Here is a 19,609-nt window from a genome sequence, read left to right as displayed (position 1 = left end):
TACAATATAATTAAGACATTAATACCAAAATAACATTGTAGATTATTTTCAACATTACATAATATACATAAAACATTAACACCACAATAATATTATATATCTAGAAAACACAAATCTACAAACTAACTTTACTCGTTCAGAGATGCATCTTGAAACTAGTCCTTCAAGCTACCTACAAAATACAAATTTAAATAATTTTAATGTCACCCAAACTTAAACATAACTATGCATTTATCTATATACTAATCTCAAACTAAATATAAAATTGAAACTTAAGTTTAATAACATTATTTCATATACCAATCACAAACTCAATGCATTAATGTTTCGAGAGGTGCACAACATCTTCTTTTTTAAATAGTATTCCTTATTCATTTTTTTACGTTCATGGAATCATAAAAATATTGGCCAAAGTTTGATATAATTACTCAAACTCGTGTTCTTCAGTGTTCAGCCCCCATCGATGGAAAATTAAAATCCAATCATAATTTAATAGAAAAACATCCACCCAAGTATCACAAAATCAATAATTCTCTATAACGATGGTGATTAAGAAGGGGCATTATTTGGCTTTTCAATTGTTGAAAGAATCATACTCCCAAAGCTTCCATTATGTAAAGCAATTAATCTAGTTGGATGATAATTAACCAAAATGAAAATCAACGAGAATGAATTACAAAATCATTAAAATGTTGTCTAAATGAAATGTCAATCATGACAGCAAAAAGTTTTTGTGTACGGTAAAATCCCAAATGGCAGCCTCTCAATCAGAAAAAGAAACACAGTTGATGGAGCTTTGAGCAAAATTAAGAGAAAATCAAGTTACATAAAATCACAAAATTAGGGCTTTTAAAAAAATCTAAGAACTAAACAAGAGACTACAATAACCATGGAAAGAAAACAAGAAAACACCATCACAAAGGCTGAAAAGGAAGATAAATATAGAGAAATATAGAGTGTAGGATCTTCTTGTTTTACCTTAGAAAGATCTGAAGAGAGAAATCGTTGCAGAGGTGGAGGACTGGGCGGCGACATCCAATAAAGAAGAATACGATCGCGGCATCCAAAACACGCAAGAGAGGGTGCATGGACGGGGATGTGGCGCAACCGACAACGACGAAAGATAACGGTGGTCAGTAATGAAAGTGGGCGGCTGGCCTCAGGAGAGAGTAGCACCATCGTCTGGCGAAAAATTAGGGAGAGAGGCACGAAGAAGAAGATTAGAGCTGCAACAAAAAATCAGGGAGGGGAAATAGGGCCGCAAGCTGATGTCTTTCGCACATGGGAAAGGTGATCGTGCGACACTTGCTCTAATCCGACGAATAAGTCAGTCGTGTAAAAATCGAAAGTTGTGGATAGCGTCAGTATATGAAGTAGCCTCCACTCACATTTTGAGAGAAAATTGTTTTATAAAACATGAGAGAGGAAAAATATTAAAAACATTATTAAATAGTGCATTGAAGATTGACACTTGCAAGAAAGTTTTGATTGCAAAAAGTACATCAACACATCGGCACTACTACAAAATCTACATTACTTGACATTTGTAGTTTTAACTACTTGATGTTTCTTTGGAACAAAAAGTCAAGTAATGACCTTTTAGAAAAGAAAATGTCAAGTAAAAGAGTTACAAAAACGGAGATTGATGGAATATTTAGGATATTTTTACGCGATCCATTACTTACATTTTTTTGTGTCATATAATATAAGATCTTACTTGACATGTTTTTCGTGTCAAGTATAAGAAGCTCTTACTTGACACATTTTTCATGTCAAGTAAAATATAAAAAATAATTGACTTATTATTTTAAAGAAATAAAAGAGTTAAATGCATTAGATTTAGTTGATCGAACTTCAACCTCTTACGCGCGACCGATGCGTCCATTTGACCTTTCGTCCCTTTATTGAAAAGAAAAAAGAAAAAAGTAAAAAGTAAAAAGGGAGAGAAAAGAAGAAACCCTAATCCCCAAATCCCTTTATTTTCCTTTTATTTTCTCTCCATTTTTACTTTATTCTTGTTATAAGGGAGATTTGTAGAAAATAACAAGTTATTTAAGTGGCATTTTATTAGAAAATTGGTGGAATTAAAGGACCAAAGGCAAACTTGTAAATATGGACTGCTGGCATTTTTTTTGTAATTAATCTCATCTTCTTTTTATTAGGGCACCCATCGTGTACCACATAAAATAAGAGATTGGGCTGTCAATTTTGAGCAAGAGAGAACACACGAAGCCGCCCGAAGCCATCTGAAGTCGTTCATCGTTGATGTTGGCGTTCGAGGCGGGTAAATCGTGTACCACCCACCTGAAGTCCTCCGTCGTCGATGTTGGTGTTCGAGGCGTGGAGTTTCCAGTCGCTTTAGTGCAGCCACGTGGGTTCTGGTTCGCGTCCGGCGAGTGGGTTTCTAATGTGGGTGTTTTACGGGCAGATTGATTCCAGTTTCAGGGGCTGTCTTCCGTGGGTATGTCTCGCTTTTAGAGGCACTATTGTCCGTGGATTTCTCGGTATCAGTAGGTGTTTTTAGCCGGCGGTAGGGTTTGGTTTACCTCGTTTTTTTTTATCTTAAACATCATTTTATTCCCTATAATTTAGGATTTTTCCAATTCTAGTTCCGTACTTTCAAATATTTAATTTGTGATTTGGGCTACAATGTAACATCTTTTGTAATGATTTGCTTGTTTAAATGTTTGATGATGAGAATGATTTTGAAGCGTTGGAAGGAGTTGAGTTTCTGTCCAATAGTTTTGAGACCGATCTTCGCAATGTTTTGGTAAGTTTGGAGGTTAGTATTAATAGTTCTTTGTTACCTATTGAAGTATTGGTTTAATAATTGAGTTATTTATTGAGTTATTTTCAATTTTTTATTTTCAATTCAAAGATTTCAAGGGATTGGAGCCACTGTCTAGCAAAGTTAACAATGTTTGGACGTTTTTTTAAACTCTTTTGGAATTGTTACATAGTTGCTGGAATTTGCGTTTTGTAACCATTATTATTGAACTTTTCGTAGGTTGGATTATTTTGTTGTAGTTTTGAAGTGACATTCCGAATCAAGCCATACTTTGAGTAATCTATTTGGAGTTAATTGGTTATTTTGGTAAATGAAATTTTGAAGAAATTTTTTATTGCTTGTAGATAAGATTGGGCTTCCAATATTTTCTCATACTCATGATTCCTGTATTAGTTTTCCATTAAATATGCACCAAGCAAGATTTCACACCATACTTGACAGTCAAATACTCACGCTTTTATAAGCGTCAAGTATACCCTTTACTTGCATTGGAAAAACGTCAAGTACGTCAAGTAATCTAATTTCTGTAATAGTGTGATCGGGGGGGTTGACTAGTGGGTATCCCCTATAATGCATTCTGAGCAATTTTTGAAATGTCTAGCTTGCATATCAAAAGTGGCGAGTGGTCACTCGTTGAAAAACAACTTGAAATAAAAAAAAAAAAAAAGAAACAACTTACTAAACTAATTACAAGACTCAAAGATAGGATGGTTTGGACATGCAACCATAAGCTAACATTACCCTAGATGAGCATGCCCAAGACATTCTCCCCCACTTACAGGAGACTCAAAGGGTCTCTTGACGCCCTTAAGGCATAAGTGTAACGATCCGACCCCTTAGGATTCAAGCTAGGTCGTTACTAACGTATGCATGCATGTAAGTTAAAATGACATTAATTTATAATGAAATGAATGCTAAATAAATGAGATAACTAAAAAGATTTGCATTAATTTCAAATACTTAAAGTTAAAGGATAGGGTACCCATAAATCATGAAAAGAAACAAATAAGTCTAAAAACAAAACTGAAGCGGTAGTCTTGAATCTTAAAACTGAAAATTTAAAACATAATATAAATATTAAAATATGAGCGGAATCATGTAAACTAGTCCCTGGTGGCTCGATCAATGATTCCTTTTGTCAGTCGTCGGAGCATCTCTACCTTTACCTGAAACAACAACATGAGAAAAAATGAATATAAAAATACTCAGTAAGTAACCCCACTACTGGGGTTAAGCTAGGTATCTATGTCCTCTAGATGCCTATCTCTTAGATGTCTACCTCTGGTGGAACATAAATACTCCTCTAGTCCTCATGAAACTCATACATGAAAAATTGATTCTTTATCCTACTGTTGTTAAGTATGCCCACTATCTCTAGTAAGTCTCGTAGGACCCACAACCTCTGGTGAATCCCGAAGGAAAGCACTATCTTTAGTGAATCCCAAAGGAAACACGACCTCTAGTGGACCCCAAAGGAAGCCATCACCTCTAGTGATTCCCGAAGGAAACACAACCTCTGGTGAATCCCGAAGGATAACACCACCTCTAATGAATCTCGATGAAAACACAATATCTGGTAGATCCCGAAAGAAACACAACATCTGTTGGATCCCATCTCTAGTGAATCCCAAAGGAAGCACAACATCTAGTGGACATCTAACTAATCAGTGAGGACACTATCACAAGTATCACAACATGGTTCTATAATATACATATACATCTCAACATCATAGTTTTACGACATATATATACATCTCAACATCATGGCTCTACAACATACATATACTTCTCAACATCCTTAGATCAAATACAATTTCATGGAATCAAATATTATCTCATGCTAGCATTCAAGTATCTATGTGCACAGTTAATCTTTCATATCCTCATACAAAAACATACATCGGTTATACTAATACTATCAGTCTATCATGTTATCGTTTTGTCAAAATATCAATCTATCATGCTAGCATAACCCGTGGACAGTTTCCAGTAGTAAGATTATTTACCTGAAATTCTCGAACCCTTAATCAAGCCTAAACATAAACCAAGCTTTAAAATTAATAACTCAATCCTAATTCCAAACACCCCAAGATTACCAAATATTTCCAAACAAACTTACCTAAGGTGTGGTCCAATTCGAATTCACCTTCAAAAGCCCAAACAATTATTCGAGTAACCAACACCCTTCTAATCTTCACAATCTTGGAATTTAATCCTAGTATATAAACATAAATAAATTTTAACCTTTAGGTTCACACTCCTAAGAGTAAAATCCCGCCAAAATCAACAACAAAACTTAATAACTTAATTTGTATAAATTATAAATTACACTCGAACCAAACAAGTAACAAAGCCTCAAATCATATCAAAATCCTTGCCGAAATCACCTTTAACTTTGCTTGCCAACAAGCCAAAAGTCTCTTAAACTCCTTCAAACTATCATGTCCAACCTCCAAAATCCGATTGAAGGGATAATTAAACACATTATTTATTGGATATTCAAGATTCTCGATAAATCCATGAAAATCATTTAGATCTTACCCAAAACTCAAGATCCAGCGAAACGGGAACGGCGGTGACGGTTGATGGCAGGGCTGGAACCGACAGAGGCGAAGTCGGAAAAATCGCGATTGGAACGAGCCGATCTGAAACTCAGCTACAGTGCGATCGGACCTCGACAGCGGCGGGGCGGCTGTACGAGCAGAAGGCACAGCGCGGAGAAAAGTTGGGCGAGCGGCTCACACGGCGGACATTCGGCATCCGATTCATGTGGCGCTCGGCTTCAGCCGCGGGTCATGGACGAGCTGGGAGGGTGCACGAAGGAGATCGGCTTCACAGCTGGCGAGGCACGCAACGACTAAGAGCGGCTGAGGTGGCGGTGCGAAGGGGGACGACAGCGAGGGTTTTCGGGGGAGGGGGGGGGGGGGGGTTCTGCACGAGAAAGAAGAAGGGAAGGGAAGGAGAAAAAGAAAGAGAAAAAGAAGGAAAGAATAAAAATAAAAATAAAAATAAAAAATATTTTATTTTATTTTATTCTTTTCTTAATCCACATAAATTCTTTAAATTTCAAAAAGAATTAACTCCTATTTCAACCTAAATAATTTCCAATGTGAATAATTAAATTCTTGCAATTACACTTTCCAAAATTCTAAAAATGTCCCCAATTAAAAGAAATTACTGAAATTACAAAATTTGGGGTGTTACATCAAGAGATGAAACCTTTCTCGACGTTCCTCTTAATAGGATCGGGAATTCCCGAGGAGATTCTCTAACCTTGATACCTATGCCTACGACAATTCAAATTAGTGTTGGGAAAATTGTCTATGTCGATGGTTTTTCAACGTAGCATCAGGAAAGTGTATTTTTCCCGAAGATTTTTTTATGTGTCAGAAATCCTACTTATGCCAATGAACTTTTTGGTGTCATGAAATATTTCATTGAGAGGCCAAAATTCTTGTAGTGTAGAATGAGAAAGAGACCAAAATTTTAATACAGTGCTCATTTTCCAAAGGTCTTTTTGCCCATTGAACCTAGATCTTGGGATCTCTAGTCAACTAAGTTGGCCCATTGAACCTAGATCTTGGGATCTCTAGTCAACTAAGTTGGGTTGCTTCTCTTGTTAACTGTTTAAAACTATAGGCTATAATCTCATTCTCCTTGGTGAACTTTCAACCAACTCTCTAGTTTGGGCCTTTTGTGAGAGGATCCACAATATTATCTTTTGACTTTACAAAGTTAATTGTGAAAATTGCACTAGAAAGCAGTTGTTTGATTGTATTAAGTCGTTGTCATATATATCGAGATTTATTATTATTCATTAAAGAGATATAGGTTGTATTCACACTTTAGGAATACCGTACAAAAATTTTGTAGTCAACTCAAACATATCTCAACCTCTTTTTAAATTGTTATCCAATATTCTAAAACTTGGATTATCAATTGAAAATAGTCACTTTTTATAAATACCTCCAAAATAACATAAAAACTTTCGAAAAGTTTTTTACTTTTCCATAATTCCCAAGGAATTTTCTATGTAATATATAAAATTTTATATAAAATCATAATTAACCTTCAAATATGATGAGACATATAACGGACTGTGTCTTATCAAGGTATTGGAATCAATCATTTTATAGATAAAAAAAATTTCACCAAATCCACCACTATAATCATTATATAATGTGTTTTTTAATCCATTCAAAATGTAGTTTTTTCATAAATACTTTGCAAGTTTCTATGCCTCAAGTGTAAGCAACTTCTCTTTGTCTGCTTCTTCTTCAACATTACAATGTTACGTTTTTTAAAAATCTTGCCAAAAACCAAAGAATTGCATTTTTTTCTTGCCATCTTTAAAATATTGACATTAAATTTCTCATAAATTTCTCCATGATTTCCACCAATAATATGTGGTATAACAATTTGATATTGTTTATGATATCTATGTGAAATCGATTATCAAATATTTGCGAAACAAAGTAAATAATCTTTTTGAACAAGTTCTCACAAAATAAAACCAATAAGTCAAGAAGTAAACTTGAGACACAATTCATTAAACTTGAAACGTAAAACAATATGGGAGCGTTATGCTTGATATCTATTGTTCATAATAATGAAAGCATACCAAAATAAACCAACAAAAAAATAATAACAAAAAAAGTGCAATACTCAAATCATTATTATCATACATATAACTATAGAATGACATTAGTGCGGAATAGAAAAATAGCCCAATGCACATATACCAAACAGTGAACTTTATGCCAATAGAGTATGGTTTTCAATCTAAGAAAAAATACGATAAAAAGATGATCATTTCTTCTAAAACAGAAAATGAAATATCACACTCTCAATACCAAAAAAATTGTGTAAAAAAATCAACAAAAAATTATACATACATATGATGGAAAGAAAAGATCATACATACATATATATTGGTTCATTGTTCATATCAATGATTATCATTGGCAGACTTTCATTAATAACGATCAATTTTGAAAGATTGATATTTTAAGCTATCAATGATAGAAAGATGTTGGAAATGCGACCAAAGTCCCACATTGGTTAAATAAGAGGAGAATCATGGGTATATAAGTAAGAATGATTTTCTCCATTGGCATGAGTCCTTTTGGGGTGAAACCAAAAACAAAGGAGATAATTTGAGGGTCATTGTAACTATCAAGTGGGATGTTAAGGTATTGAACAGTTTTAGTTTTGAAAAAAAAAAAAAGAAGAAGAAATATGACGGGTCTTTAAAATGTAAACTTATGAGCCCATAGATTTTTTTTAGTAGTTTGTTTTTTCAATATTATAAGAAAAATTTTATGAAAAGTAATAAGTATATTATTTTATATTTTAAATTTAATTTCATTAAAAACTAAATTAATACATACCAATATTATAATATATTATAAAAATCAATGTATTGAGAAAGAAAAAACTTTCACAAAGAAAACACATAAAACCAGATGCACTAAAATCATGTTCACCAATTTAATGAAAATTGGTGTAATCGTTATGGAATTTCATTGATAGCCCAATCTTAATGGACCACAATTACAAAGGTAATTGGGTTGCTGTTTACTTAAAATTATGAATTTTGTCAAATTTACTGTTACCATTATTGTTACCTTTATCTTTGAGGGTGAAACGGTAATGGTAATAATAGAAGTATCAAAATTCATAATTTTTTCCTTGGAACAATAAGAATAATGGTCACCATAATAGTAGCTGTTACGATAATGGTATCGATGCGACGTAACTTCAGACGAAATTAGATTGACCACCCTTTGTTCATTAATCAATTTGCATTATGTTTATTATAGATTTGGAAATGGACCCATGTATTAGTACGAATGTAGAACACAAGTGAACAACACCAAAAGTAATTAAATAGGACCTACTTTTTACATTACCATTGGTTTATTACAATTTCAATGGAGTAAATGTGGTCGGCCTAAATTTCAGCTTACTTTCATGCATATAGAACAACTACTTGATTCCAATAGTTTTATGGACTTACATGCATGATAGGACAACCATGAATATGTATAGTAAAAAGAAATCATTAGGATAAATAGGAAATCAAATCTAAAATTGTTTTAAGATTGTTATATGAATAGTATCACAAAATATCATAAAATATATAACCTCATATGCGATTCGAAGAAGAGACATTATATACTACTAGTGGCTATTTGAATAGACATGTCACTTTTTATTTGTCGGTGTGTGATTGGGGTGGATTGCACAAGAAAAGACGCAATCTAAGATGCATCCCAATATTGCTCAAGGCGGTATATTAGCTTTTGTGGCTTGAACTACGAGTTGGATAACGCCTTGTGGTCAAAGGCACTTGTTTAGTTTGTGGAACAAAGTTGGTTGGAGTAGGGCTTGTATATAAAGGCACAACTTTGTTCCTTTGTATTTTTGGCTTTGAACTCAATAGATTGCTAACACCAGTTGGTTTAGGGGTGATCTTGTTGTTTTGTGTAGTGTGAGTAGGACTTGATGGCTTCTTAACATTAGTTTGTGCAAAACTAAATGAGTCAAAGCTGGTTCCAATAGGATTTGAGCTCAAACCCACAAGACCTTTGCTCTTTCTTGTGGTTTGCAATATAGAAGTAGATGGTTCAAAGTTGGTTTCATAAGGGTTTGTGTTCAAAGCCACACCTTTGTTTTTCCTTTTTCTACTACTTGTAGAATTGGATGAGTCTTCTGATCCAAAAATGGCAGTTGAATTCTCTATCATTTCACTTCCTCTCTTGCTCCACCTTTTTGATCTTTTCTTTCCAATCATTTCTTCCTATATATTTTGTAACAAAAAATAAAGAGTCAAGTGTCAGCACATATTACAACAAAACAAAAGTAATATTTTGAGAAAAAATATGTATGATTTTGTTAGATTTATTTGAATCTCCAGAGCAGATTGATGAAATAAAAATACAATACATAAAAATAAAACCGAAAATTGTGATATTTATGATTAATTTTAGGTTTTTAATACTTTTGGACCCTAAGTTTCATAAATCTTAACAATTTAATTGGTAAATGAGGCTGAGGCAGTCCCTATACTTTTAAAATTCAGAGACTTGTAATTTATTAAAAAAAAAAAAAAAAAATAACAATAAGAAGAAAACAGAAAAAGGAAAAAGAAAAAACGGGATTTTCAGAAATAGAAAAATAAGAAAAAATATTTACACAAATAGTAAAATTTAACTTATAGTTGTAATAGATATTGTTATTAATGTTTATCACAGATACAAGCTAAAAAAGTCTGTCAGCGTCTATCAATGATAAAAATTGATACAAGTTTATCATCGATAGAGGTTGATGGAAGTCTATCAATGTTTATCAGTGATAGAAACAGATACAAGTCTATCATAGATAGACGCTGATAGATGTCTATTAGTGATAGAAACAGATACAAGTCTATCACAGATAGACGCTGATAGATGTCTATTAGTGATAGAAACTTATACATTTTATCATCGATAGAGATTGATAGAAGTCTATCAGTGTCTATCAATGATAGAAACTGATACAAGTTTATCATTGATAGACGTTGATAGAAGTCTGTCATTGATAGAGATTGATAGAAGTCTATTAGTGTCTATCAGAGATAGAAACGAATACAAGTCTATCACTTATAGATGCTAATAAAAGTTTATTAATGTCTATCAGTGATGAAAACTGATACAAGTTTATCATCGATAGAGATTGATAGAAATCTATTAATATTTATTGGTGATAGAAACTAATACAAGTCTATCATTGATAGTATCGGGGATAGAAACTAACACAAGTCTATCATTGAGAAAGGTTGATAGAAGTCTATCAATATCTATTAATATTTCTTTTTACTATTTATATATTTAGTTTGACATTTTTCCTATGAAAAATTAAAAAAAGAAAAAAGAAAAACATGTTTTCTCAAACATATTTTTTGTTATCAAGGGTCCATACCTGGTTAGGAAGAGGAGGTTCTTGGGTTTTCTGAGAAGCAATAGCATTCAAAAGATTCATTTTACTCTCTGGACTTGGTTTCATTTCTGACAATTTTTCCCCTAGCTATCAAATTAAAACACAAGATCAAGGATTTTAAAACAACTATAATGCTACTTCAAAAGGGAAAAAAATGAATCAACCATACTGCAAGTAAAGTAAAAATAGAGAGAGATTTAAATTACACTTCTAGTGTTTTGGTTGTGCATAAAATTTGAATTTTTCTTGGGGCTTGGCCCATGTTCCCAGCCCAACTAGCCCAAGTAGCCAAAAAACTGGGTTCCTCATAACCAAGAGTTCAATTTGGTTTTATTTTTGGGTGGGTTGTACAAATAATAATCACGCCCAAAATAATAAAAGGTGTAACACAAGAACATTTTAGGGACATGACCCAAATTAGCACCATATATCACTGATAGTAGCTACCAGTGATAGCCATATTGGTAAATGGCTAAAAAGTTCACATGCAGCCTACCGTTTCGCGCTTCTTCTTTCGATCTTTTTAAATCGAAAGCTATCACTGATAGCAGCTATGGGTGATAGCAACTTAGCTAAAGTTGCTATGACCGATAGTTGCTATCAATGATAGCTTTCAATTTGATAAATATTTAATACAACCTTGAAATAATAACACTTGAAATATTAGCTTTCGATTTTCTATAGTTTTCATTGGCTATTATTGATACAATTTTATCAAATGGAATCAAACTTGAAATATTAACACTTAATGCTATCAGTGACTATCAATGATAGATTTTTATAAATAATTATCAACTTTGAAAGGAAACAATCAATTGTAAAAAAATGAACATTTAAAGCTATAAGTGATAGAAGTCTATCAATGAGAAGTCTACAAGTGACTATCACAGATGTCTACCTAAGTCATATTACCAATATCATTACTGATATATACCTAAGTCATATCACTGAAATACATATATCATTGTAACTTTTATTAGTGTATATCACTAATAGCCTTTATCAGTGGCTATCATCGATAGCTTTTAGCAGTGGTTATCAATGATAGACTTTTGTCAAATGGAATCAACATTTTATATTATTGATATTATCAATATATGGATATCATCTAAGTTCTATTACTGATATCACTTATATCATGATTATCGGTGATAGATTATATCACTAATAATATACCATTAGAGATAACTTTTGTCATTCCTTTTTATCATCAAATATCATGTTGACGTTGATGCCTTTTATCACTGATAATATGCTATTATTGATAACTTTTAGGAATCCCACTTATGCTTTAGTTCAAGAATTCTCAACTTTATTAATTAATTAAATTCATTAAGTTAACTATCAATGATAGAATTCTATAAGTGGCGATTAATTGTGAAAGCAAATCATAAAAAATTAAGCTATCAATGATAGAAAATATTAGTGGTTATCACTGATAGACTTTTTATTGGTCCATTTGATAACGTTCTCATTTCTCATTTCTTGAGAAATGAACTGGTTTAATAACTATGCAAATTTCAGGGCTAAAAAAAGTAGCTTCTTTCAAATCCTTTTTCATTTGCTATTTATATTTAATATTTCGTCTTAATAATCAAACTCGTTGATTGGTTTGTTGGTGTTAAGTTACTTATGAATTAGGCATTTTTAAGTCTTGGTTTTGAAACTCAGTCTCGTATATATATATATATTTAATGTTTCTAGTGGGGAATGGGAAGATGAGGGTAACAGAGAATATTTGGATAGATGGGAGATTGAAGAGATGAAAAAAAAATCGGAAAAAGGAAATAAAATAAAAAAACTAAGAAAGAAAAGAAAAATAAAATAGAGAAAGGAAAGAAAATAAAAAAGAAACGAAAGGGAAATAAGGAAAGAAAAAATAGAAGAAAAGGACTGAAAATAAAAAAAGAAAGAGAAGAAGAAGACACTCAACATAACAAGGGAGGACAAAATTGAAGATTAAAAAAATTTAAAGGTTGATTGGTCAACATTTTCATATTTGCAAATATTTTAAAGATGTGCTATATTTTTAGATTTTTTTTCTTATTTTACTATATATTACAAATATCCTTTATTTTTTAGTACGATAATCGTGGGGTTGCAGATTGAACTTCCGACCTCTAGATATAAAGATCATGTCAATATGATTGAACTAAGCTCACTTTGACATTCAATTTGGTTCTTAAATGATGCCTCATTTAATTAAGTAGTTAATGAACATGCTAACGTTTAGAAGAATTTTTGTAAGTAAAACTTTTATAGTCATATTAACGAAACCTCCGACCTCGAGAGAAGACATACCCGCTGTTGTGGAGCATTATTGTTGTGCAATTCAACAGCTTGACCAATAAATTGTCTACCAAAATGAGAAGTCAAAATTGACTTAATATCTTCAAGTTCTCGAATTTCCTTACATCTTGTTGCTGCAAATACTACACCTGATGCTGCCTCCTTCAGTTCATCTGGACAATCTCTTCATTACCCAAGAAAAAATAAAATAAATTAAAATAAACTCTTGTTTTTAAAAATTAAAGTAATAATTAACATCCGTTCAATAACCATTTATTTATTTATTTTTAAATTAAGGATATGGACATTGCTTTCACTTCTAAATTTCTTCATTTCTTAATTAGTTTTCACCAATGATTTAAAATTCAAAAAGTTGTTTTTGTTTTTGGAATTTGACTAAGAATTTAACCATTGTATAGACACGAATTAGAGGCGTTCATGGATTGGGTTGGGTTAGGTTGGGTTGGGAGACTTTTTAGACCCAACACAATTGTTTGGGTTGTAAACTTTTCAATCCAAATAACCCTTATTAAAAAATGAACCCAACCCAACCCAACCATGAAATATTTGAGTTTGATTGGTTCGGGTTAATTGGATCATCTATTTAAAATTTTATTCTAAAAAGAAGCAAAACGTAAATATGTAAAAATTTAATTTAATTATTTTTATATATTGAATTAAGATTATCAATTCAATTTCAATTTATATAGTGAAATTTTTGTTTCTAAAGTGTAAAGAAACTACTCTTAAGAAATAAATTATTAAAAAAACATATTGGAATGAAATAAAATTAAAATCAATATATGTATAAATAATTGTGTTATAAGTAATAAAAAATATATATTTTAAAGTTAATAATAAATTTGTGTTGGTTTGGGTTATTTTAGGTGAACCCATGAACCAACTTAAAAGAGTTATAAACTAACCAAAACCACACGGGTTGGATTGGGTTGATTGGCTCGGGTCATCGGGTTTTTTGATAGAAAATGTGCATAGAATAGACTTAATTTTCAAAAATAAAAACAAAAAATCAAATAATTACCAAACGGGGCTAACATATTGGGAAAATTTCAATCAACTTTTAACAAATATATATATATATATATGCCAAATTAGAGTACAAATTGAATAATCATTATTAACATATATATCTCAAGAAATTAAACATGTTTTATCTTGAAATTTTCCTTCCTTTTTTTTAACCATTGACCATTATGAAGCAAACCTTCCATGTCCAAAGAGGTGGATCCTTTCCAACAAGAGATTAAGATATCCTTCAATAATAATATAAGCATCCAAACGATTTTGATTCTTAATCAAGTCCCCACACTGCAAACATCAGTACAAAAAATGAAATAACAATATTGCAAATTAGATCCAATTTGTATCTATTTAATAATATAAATAATTTCTATCAAATTATTCACCTAATTCTATAATATTTATATATATATTATATTTTCTAGTATTTAATTTAAAAAATAAGCCATTTCGGAACAAATTTGAATATTTGGCAACCACTCAAAATAGCTTTTGAAATTATATTTTAAACATTTTTTTTATAAAAAAATGTTTAAATAAAAATGAACCTTTCAAAATTTATCATTGGTTTCTCAAGTATATTATTTTATACGTTCAAAATCAATATTTTAACCTGTTCAAGGTTTTGAGTCCAAATTCCATTTCATCGCCGAGTTTCAAAATGTTGCACTTTTACTCATAAATCGTGAGTTTTAATTTTCATTTGCTCTCCAGATTTTCAAATGTCACGTTTTTTACTTGAATTTTGAGTTAGGTTTTCATTGAGTCCCTTAAATTTTTGTATTTTAAACCTTTATTCTTAAGTTTTTATAAAGAGATGGTAGCAATCAAATTCAAAATATTTGTAGATATAGTACAATAAAAAAAAATTGTAGATATGACAAAATTTAGATCAAGTTCTTGAAATCAACGAGCTGTAATAGACTATATCACAAATAGTACTCTACTAGTGCTAGACAATATCACTAGCTAGAAGACATCAACGATAGAGTCTATCACAGATAGATTTTACTATAAAATAAAATACACCGATCGTATTTTATCGGTGAAAAATAAATCAATAAATAAGAGAGAAAGATTAGAAGTATACTCGACGGAGGGCAGGTTTAATGAAGGGTTTTCCATATGGAATGAACAATTGGATGGCTCGGAGATTGGCGGAGCAGTTGTTAGAGCGTTCCTCCTTTAGGGTTGCGATGCGAGAAAGCCCCAAATTCACTGCTTCTCTAAATTTTGATGCTGCAAACCTTCTTCCACTTCCCTTCTTCACACCTTTCAGAACTGTCCTCATTCTGAGTCTTCGATTTTAATTCGAACAAATTAAACAACCACCTAACAATGAGAGCTTTCTATATATTATATGTATCTATGATTAGAGTTGACTCTCTCCATGTCCTCCTCCTTCTTCGTCTTCTTCTGGTCTTTCTATACTGCTTTAAGCCAGCAGAGAGATGAGGTAACCCGAACTATACGACAAACATTTTGTATAAACAAACCTATTAACTGTTCACACAACTTGACTCTCTTCTACCCATTTTTGTTGACTTTACTTACAACCCTTCGTTGTTCCTAATCTAACTGTATCCAAAGAAAAATATCTTGTTTTTAATAATTGTTTGTGATCCATGAAATGAAATAGTATTGTGTTGTCATTTAATGACGTCTCAGATTATGTATATGTACCATGTTGTATTATTGGAATAAATGGTATGTGACCATATTCGTGTAGAGTTCGTTGCATTATTTTGTGAATGAATGTATTTTCGTAATTAACCAACTTGAAGAAAAAAACATGACTATTTGAATGGTTACGAAGAGTCTATAAATATGTCTCTTCTTCAAATTGCAAAAAGAAGAATTTTTTCATTAGCACTTTTCTTCCATAAAACTTTTCTCCCTTTTATAAAAGTTTGTTCAAGTTCAATTTATTTCTACAAAATATATATAGTTCGTCGGGTCTTGTGAATAAGATGTCTGCTTCAATAAAAATGGTAATCAGTTCAATCTTATGAGATAATTACTCATGAAACTTAAATACTAGAGTGAGTAAAATTATCTTAAAGAGACAACATGAAGTTATTGGACTTAAATTCTTTCATGTATGCAAGGTTATGTATTTTGTTGTAGTACTAAAAACTTTTTCAACCAAACCTCAACGTGTAAAAGCATTACTTGTTATATCATTGATAATATTCGGTCACTTGTACTTCTTGTTGAACTTTGAGTGTATATATATATATATCTTAAGTTCGAAAAATCTTCTTCTTAGAGTAAAGGATATTTTACAGAACTATAATTTTCAAAATTATAATGATTAACCCATTATTTAAAGTCATAATTAATCTTCAATAATATATAACTACACGATAGCACCGAGTTTACTATACGATAGTGCTCTTATCTAAACGATCGAGTATCCAGTCTATGCGATAGACTTTCATCTCCTACACAATACTGTCATCGTCTACTCGATCGTCTCCTCCTCCTCTCTAAATCTTCCTCATTCCCTCAAACCAAAATAAGTCAGAGCACACAACTCCTGGATTCTCACACTGAGAATACCAAGGCAATCTAGTGGTAGTGTTCGTATTTGTTCGAGGATCAAGTTGATACTCGTTGTTGTTCGAGGAAGTTCAAGTTTCTTGTTGCGTTCGAGTTTGATCGAGGGATACACTTGAAAAAAGGTTCTTCAAAGGTATTGTTTCTTGATCCCTTGTATTTCATTCAAAGCATGTTGTAATTTATGATTTAATGTATAATCTGTTTAGTATGACTGTGAATGTATGAGTTCTTTCACAATGGAGTTTGGATGATCCGCTTCCGCTCATAGGTCCTCTATAATTCAAGTTTCTTCAAGAGTTGCATGCAAACCTTAGGCTATAATCATTGTTTAAAATTGTTTTAAAATATGATTGAGATAGACCTAAGATCACATTTCTAATGAGATTAGAAATCTAAGTTTAATTTTTTAATCGATTTAATAGGATTAAATTGATTCTTAAAAAATGATTAAATATGTACAAATGTATCTATAAGGGACCTTTACCTGGGAACTTAAGTCGATAGAAACGTCGTACCTCTGTCTAGGAACCTATCTGGAAAGGTGAATTAGATAAATTTGTTACATGCATGCAACTTTGATCAAAGTCTATTAAAGAGTTTAAAGAGACTTCAATCAAAATTATTTAATCATCAAAGACAAGAATTGTTTTGTAGCAAATTAAACAAACACTTAGATAAAATCAGTGACCGAATTTTTCCTAAATTAATTAACCCTAGGTAGAATACTCAGTGGGAGGAAAATGGGGTATATAATACTCCATTTTAGCCTCCACACGTTTCTCCCTATAAGTTCACACAATGAGATCTACTCTCGACCTCGAGGCACCATGGGTGTCCCCCCTATGGGTGACATTTGGGTAGGTCAATAACAAGGTGAATGGAGAGAGTGTTTATAGTAAGTGGGAGTGAGACATGTGACAACACATCCCTCAGTCTCTCTCATTAGGTTAAATAAAGTTTCATGTATCGCCTCGTGGCATCGTGGGTGTCCCCCTAAAAGATGTCTGTATTTCATGATGCTTTATTTGATCTCCAGAAATGGATAGGGTTGTTTTAGTTTCATGTCCAAATCGATTTTTCCCTACGGTTTGCTCATTGGGGCGGAACTCTAGAACCTATAATAAGGGGTTACACTTATACAAAATTGTTAAGGATGTTAACAAATTCTGGACCGAACAATGATGATTATTAGTTACAGTGACAATGAGTTGTTTCTGTCTAATGGTTGAGAATGTTTCATTTCAACGAAGGAATACTTGATCACCCTACGGTGACTTTTGTCTTGCCTCACTGAAACATCGTTGCAAAATAGATGTCACTTAGGGTAGACTATTTTGCTAAAATATAATTGGTCTTTTTAAGTGGTTTAATGTAAGTAGACTAAAATAATTTGTTCTTTTTCAGTAAAATCATTAAAATGGCTACTGCAACTTTAAGTTTACTAGCTCTCGATAAGTTAATGGGAGAAAACTACGCTAGTTGGAAAAACACAATCAATACTATTCTGATCATCGGTTATCTTCTATTTTTCCTGATGGAGGATCGTCCTCCCATTCCATTTGCCAATGCTCCTTGAAATGTTCGAAAAGCATATGAGCGTTGGACACAGACAAATGAAAAGGCCCGAGCATACATCTTGGCAAGCCTTAATGAAGTCTTGGCCAAGAAGTATGAGCCCATACTCACAACTCGAGAGATCGTGGAGTCCCTAAGGGGAATGTTCGGACAACCGTCTGTACAGCTCAGGCATGACGCTCTTAAATACATCTTCAATGCTTATATGTAAGAAGGGGCATCTATTCGAGAACATGTTCTCAACATGATGATCCACTTCAATGTGGCAGAGATGAATGGGTCAAGCATCGATAAAGCCAGCCAGGTTAGTATAATACTAGAATCTTTACCTGAAAGTTTCCTGCATTTCCGTAGTAATGCTGTTTTGAATAGAATTGACTACAACCTGACCACCCTGCTCAACGAGCTATAGACCTTCCAATCCTTGTTGAAAGAAAGGAGAAGAAAGGTGAAGCAAATGTTGCTTCATCTTCCAAAAAGTTGCATAAAGTTCGACCTCTGAAACAAAGTCTATACCTTCTTCCTCCGATACCAAAAAGTGAAGAGAAGAAGAAGAATGGTGGAAAAGGGAAGGCTAATCCGGTAGTTACTACTCAAAGGGGTAGACGACCCATCAAAGCTAACAAAGAAAAATGTTTCTATTGCAACCAAGATGGGCACTAGAAGAGGAACTGCCCCAAATATTTGGCAGAAAAGAAGAAGGCCAAACAAGGGAATTAGTTCCTGGCGGCAACTAGATGCTGGTGAGATGACAATGCAAGTTTGAAACCAGGCACGCCGTCTCAGTTGTGGTAGTGAGGTCTCTGGTTGACTTTACGGAACAGATTTCTTGTTTTAAAAGATATATATGTAGTTCCTGACGTATAAAGAAACTTAATTTTTGTAAAGTATTTGCTATAACAATTTTATAATATCAACTTTCTTTCCAATAAAGTGTTTATTACTAAGAATGGTGTTGATATTTATTCTGCAAAACTGGAAAATAATTTGTATGTGCTAAGACTGTTAGCAACTAACGCTCTCCATAACACTGAGTTGTTTAAAACTACTGTAACTCAACATAAAAGACATAAAATGTCTCTTAAAGAAAATGCCCACCTTTGGCACCTAAAACTAGGACACATCAATCTCGATGGGATTGAGAGGTCAATGAAGAATGAATTTCTAAGCGAGTTAGAAGAAAATTCTTTACCTGTGTGTGAGTCATGTCTTGAAGGCAAGATTGATAAGAGACCTTTTACTAGAAAAGGTCATGGGGCCAAAGAACCTTTAAAGCTAGTACATTCAGACCTCTGTAGACCGATGAATGTAAAAGATAGGGGAGGTTATGAATATTTCGTCACTTTTACTGATGATTAGTCAAGATATGGGTAC

At 32.4% G+C, this 19,609-nt stretch overlaps 1 protein-coding gene across 2 annotated transcripts; it reads right to left on the bottom strand.

The window, feature by feature from the left end:
* Nucleotides 1-8,855: 8,855 nt before the first annotated feature.
* Nucleotides 8,856-15,563, bottom strand: LOC120076425. Of its 2 annotated transcripts, XM_039030246.1 has the most exons (5): nucleotides 15,189-15,563; nucleotides 14,283-14,386; nucleotides 13,070-13,241; nucleotides 10,751-10,855; nucleotides 8,860-9,590 (listed from the first exon to the last, which is right to left on the bottom strand). In XM_039030246.1, the coding sequence occupies exons 1-5, from the start codon at nucleotides 15,387-15,389 to the stop codon at nucleotides 9,087-9,089; spliced, it is 1,086 nt and encodes a 361-aa protein (XP_038886174.1). In that variant the 5' UTR covers nucleotides 15,390-15,563; the 3' UTR covers nucleotides 8,860-9,086. The 2 variants fall into 2 exon arrangements, with proteins under 2 accessions (XP_038886175.1, XP_038886174.1); XM_039030247.1 differs by lacking the exon at nucleotides 10,751-10,855 and having other exon boundaries at nucleotides 8,856-9,590.
* Nucleotides 15,564-19,609: the final 4,046 nt, after the last annotated feature.

Source organism: Benincasa hispida, chromosome 4 (genome assembly GCF_009727055.1).
Source record: "Benincasa hispida cultivar B227 chromosome 4, ASM972705v1, whole genome shotgun sequence".
NCBI classification, from domain to species: Eukaryota; Viridiplantae; Streptophyta; class Magnoliopsida; order Cucurbitales; family Cucurbitaceae; genus Benincasa; species Benincasa hispida.
This window is presented reverse-complemented; position numbering and strand designations above follow the sequence as displayed.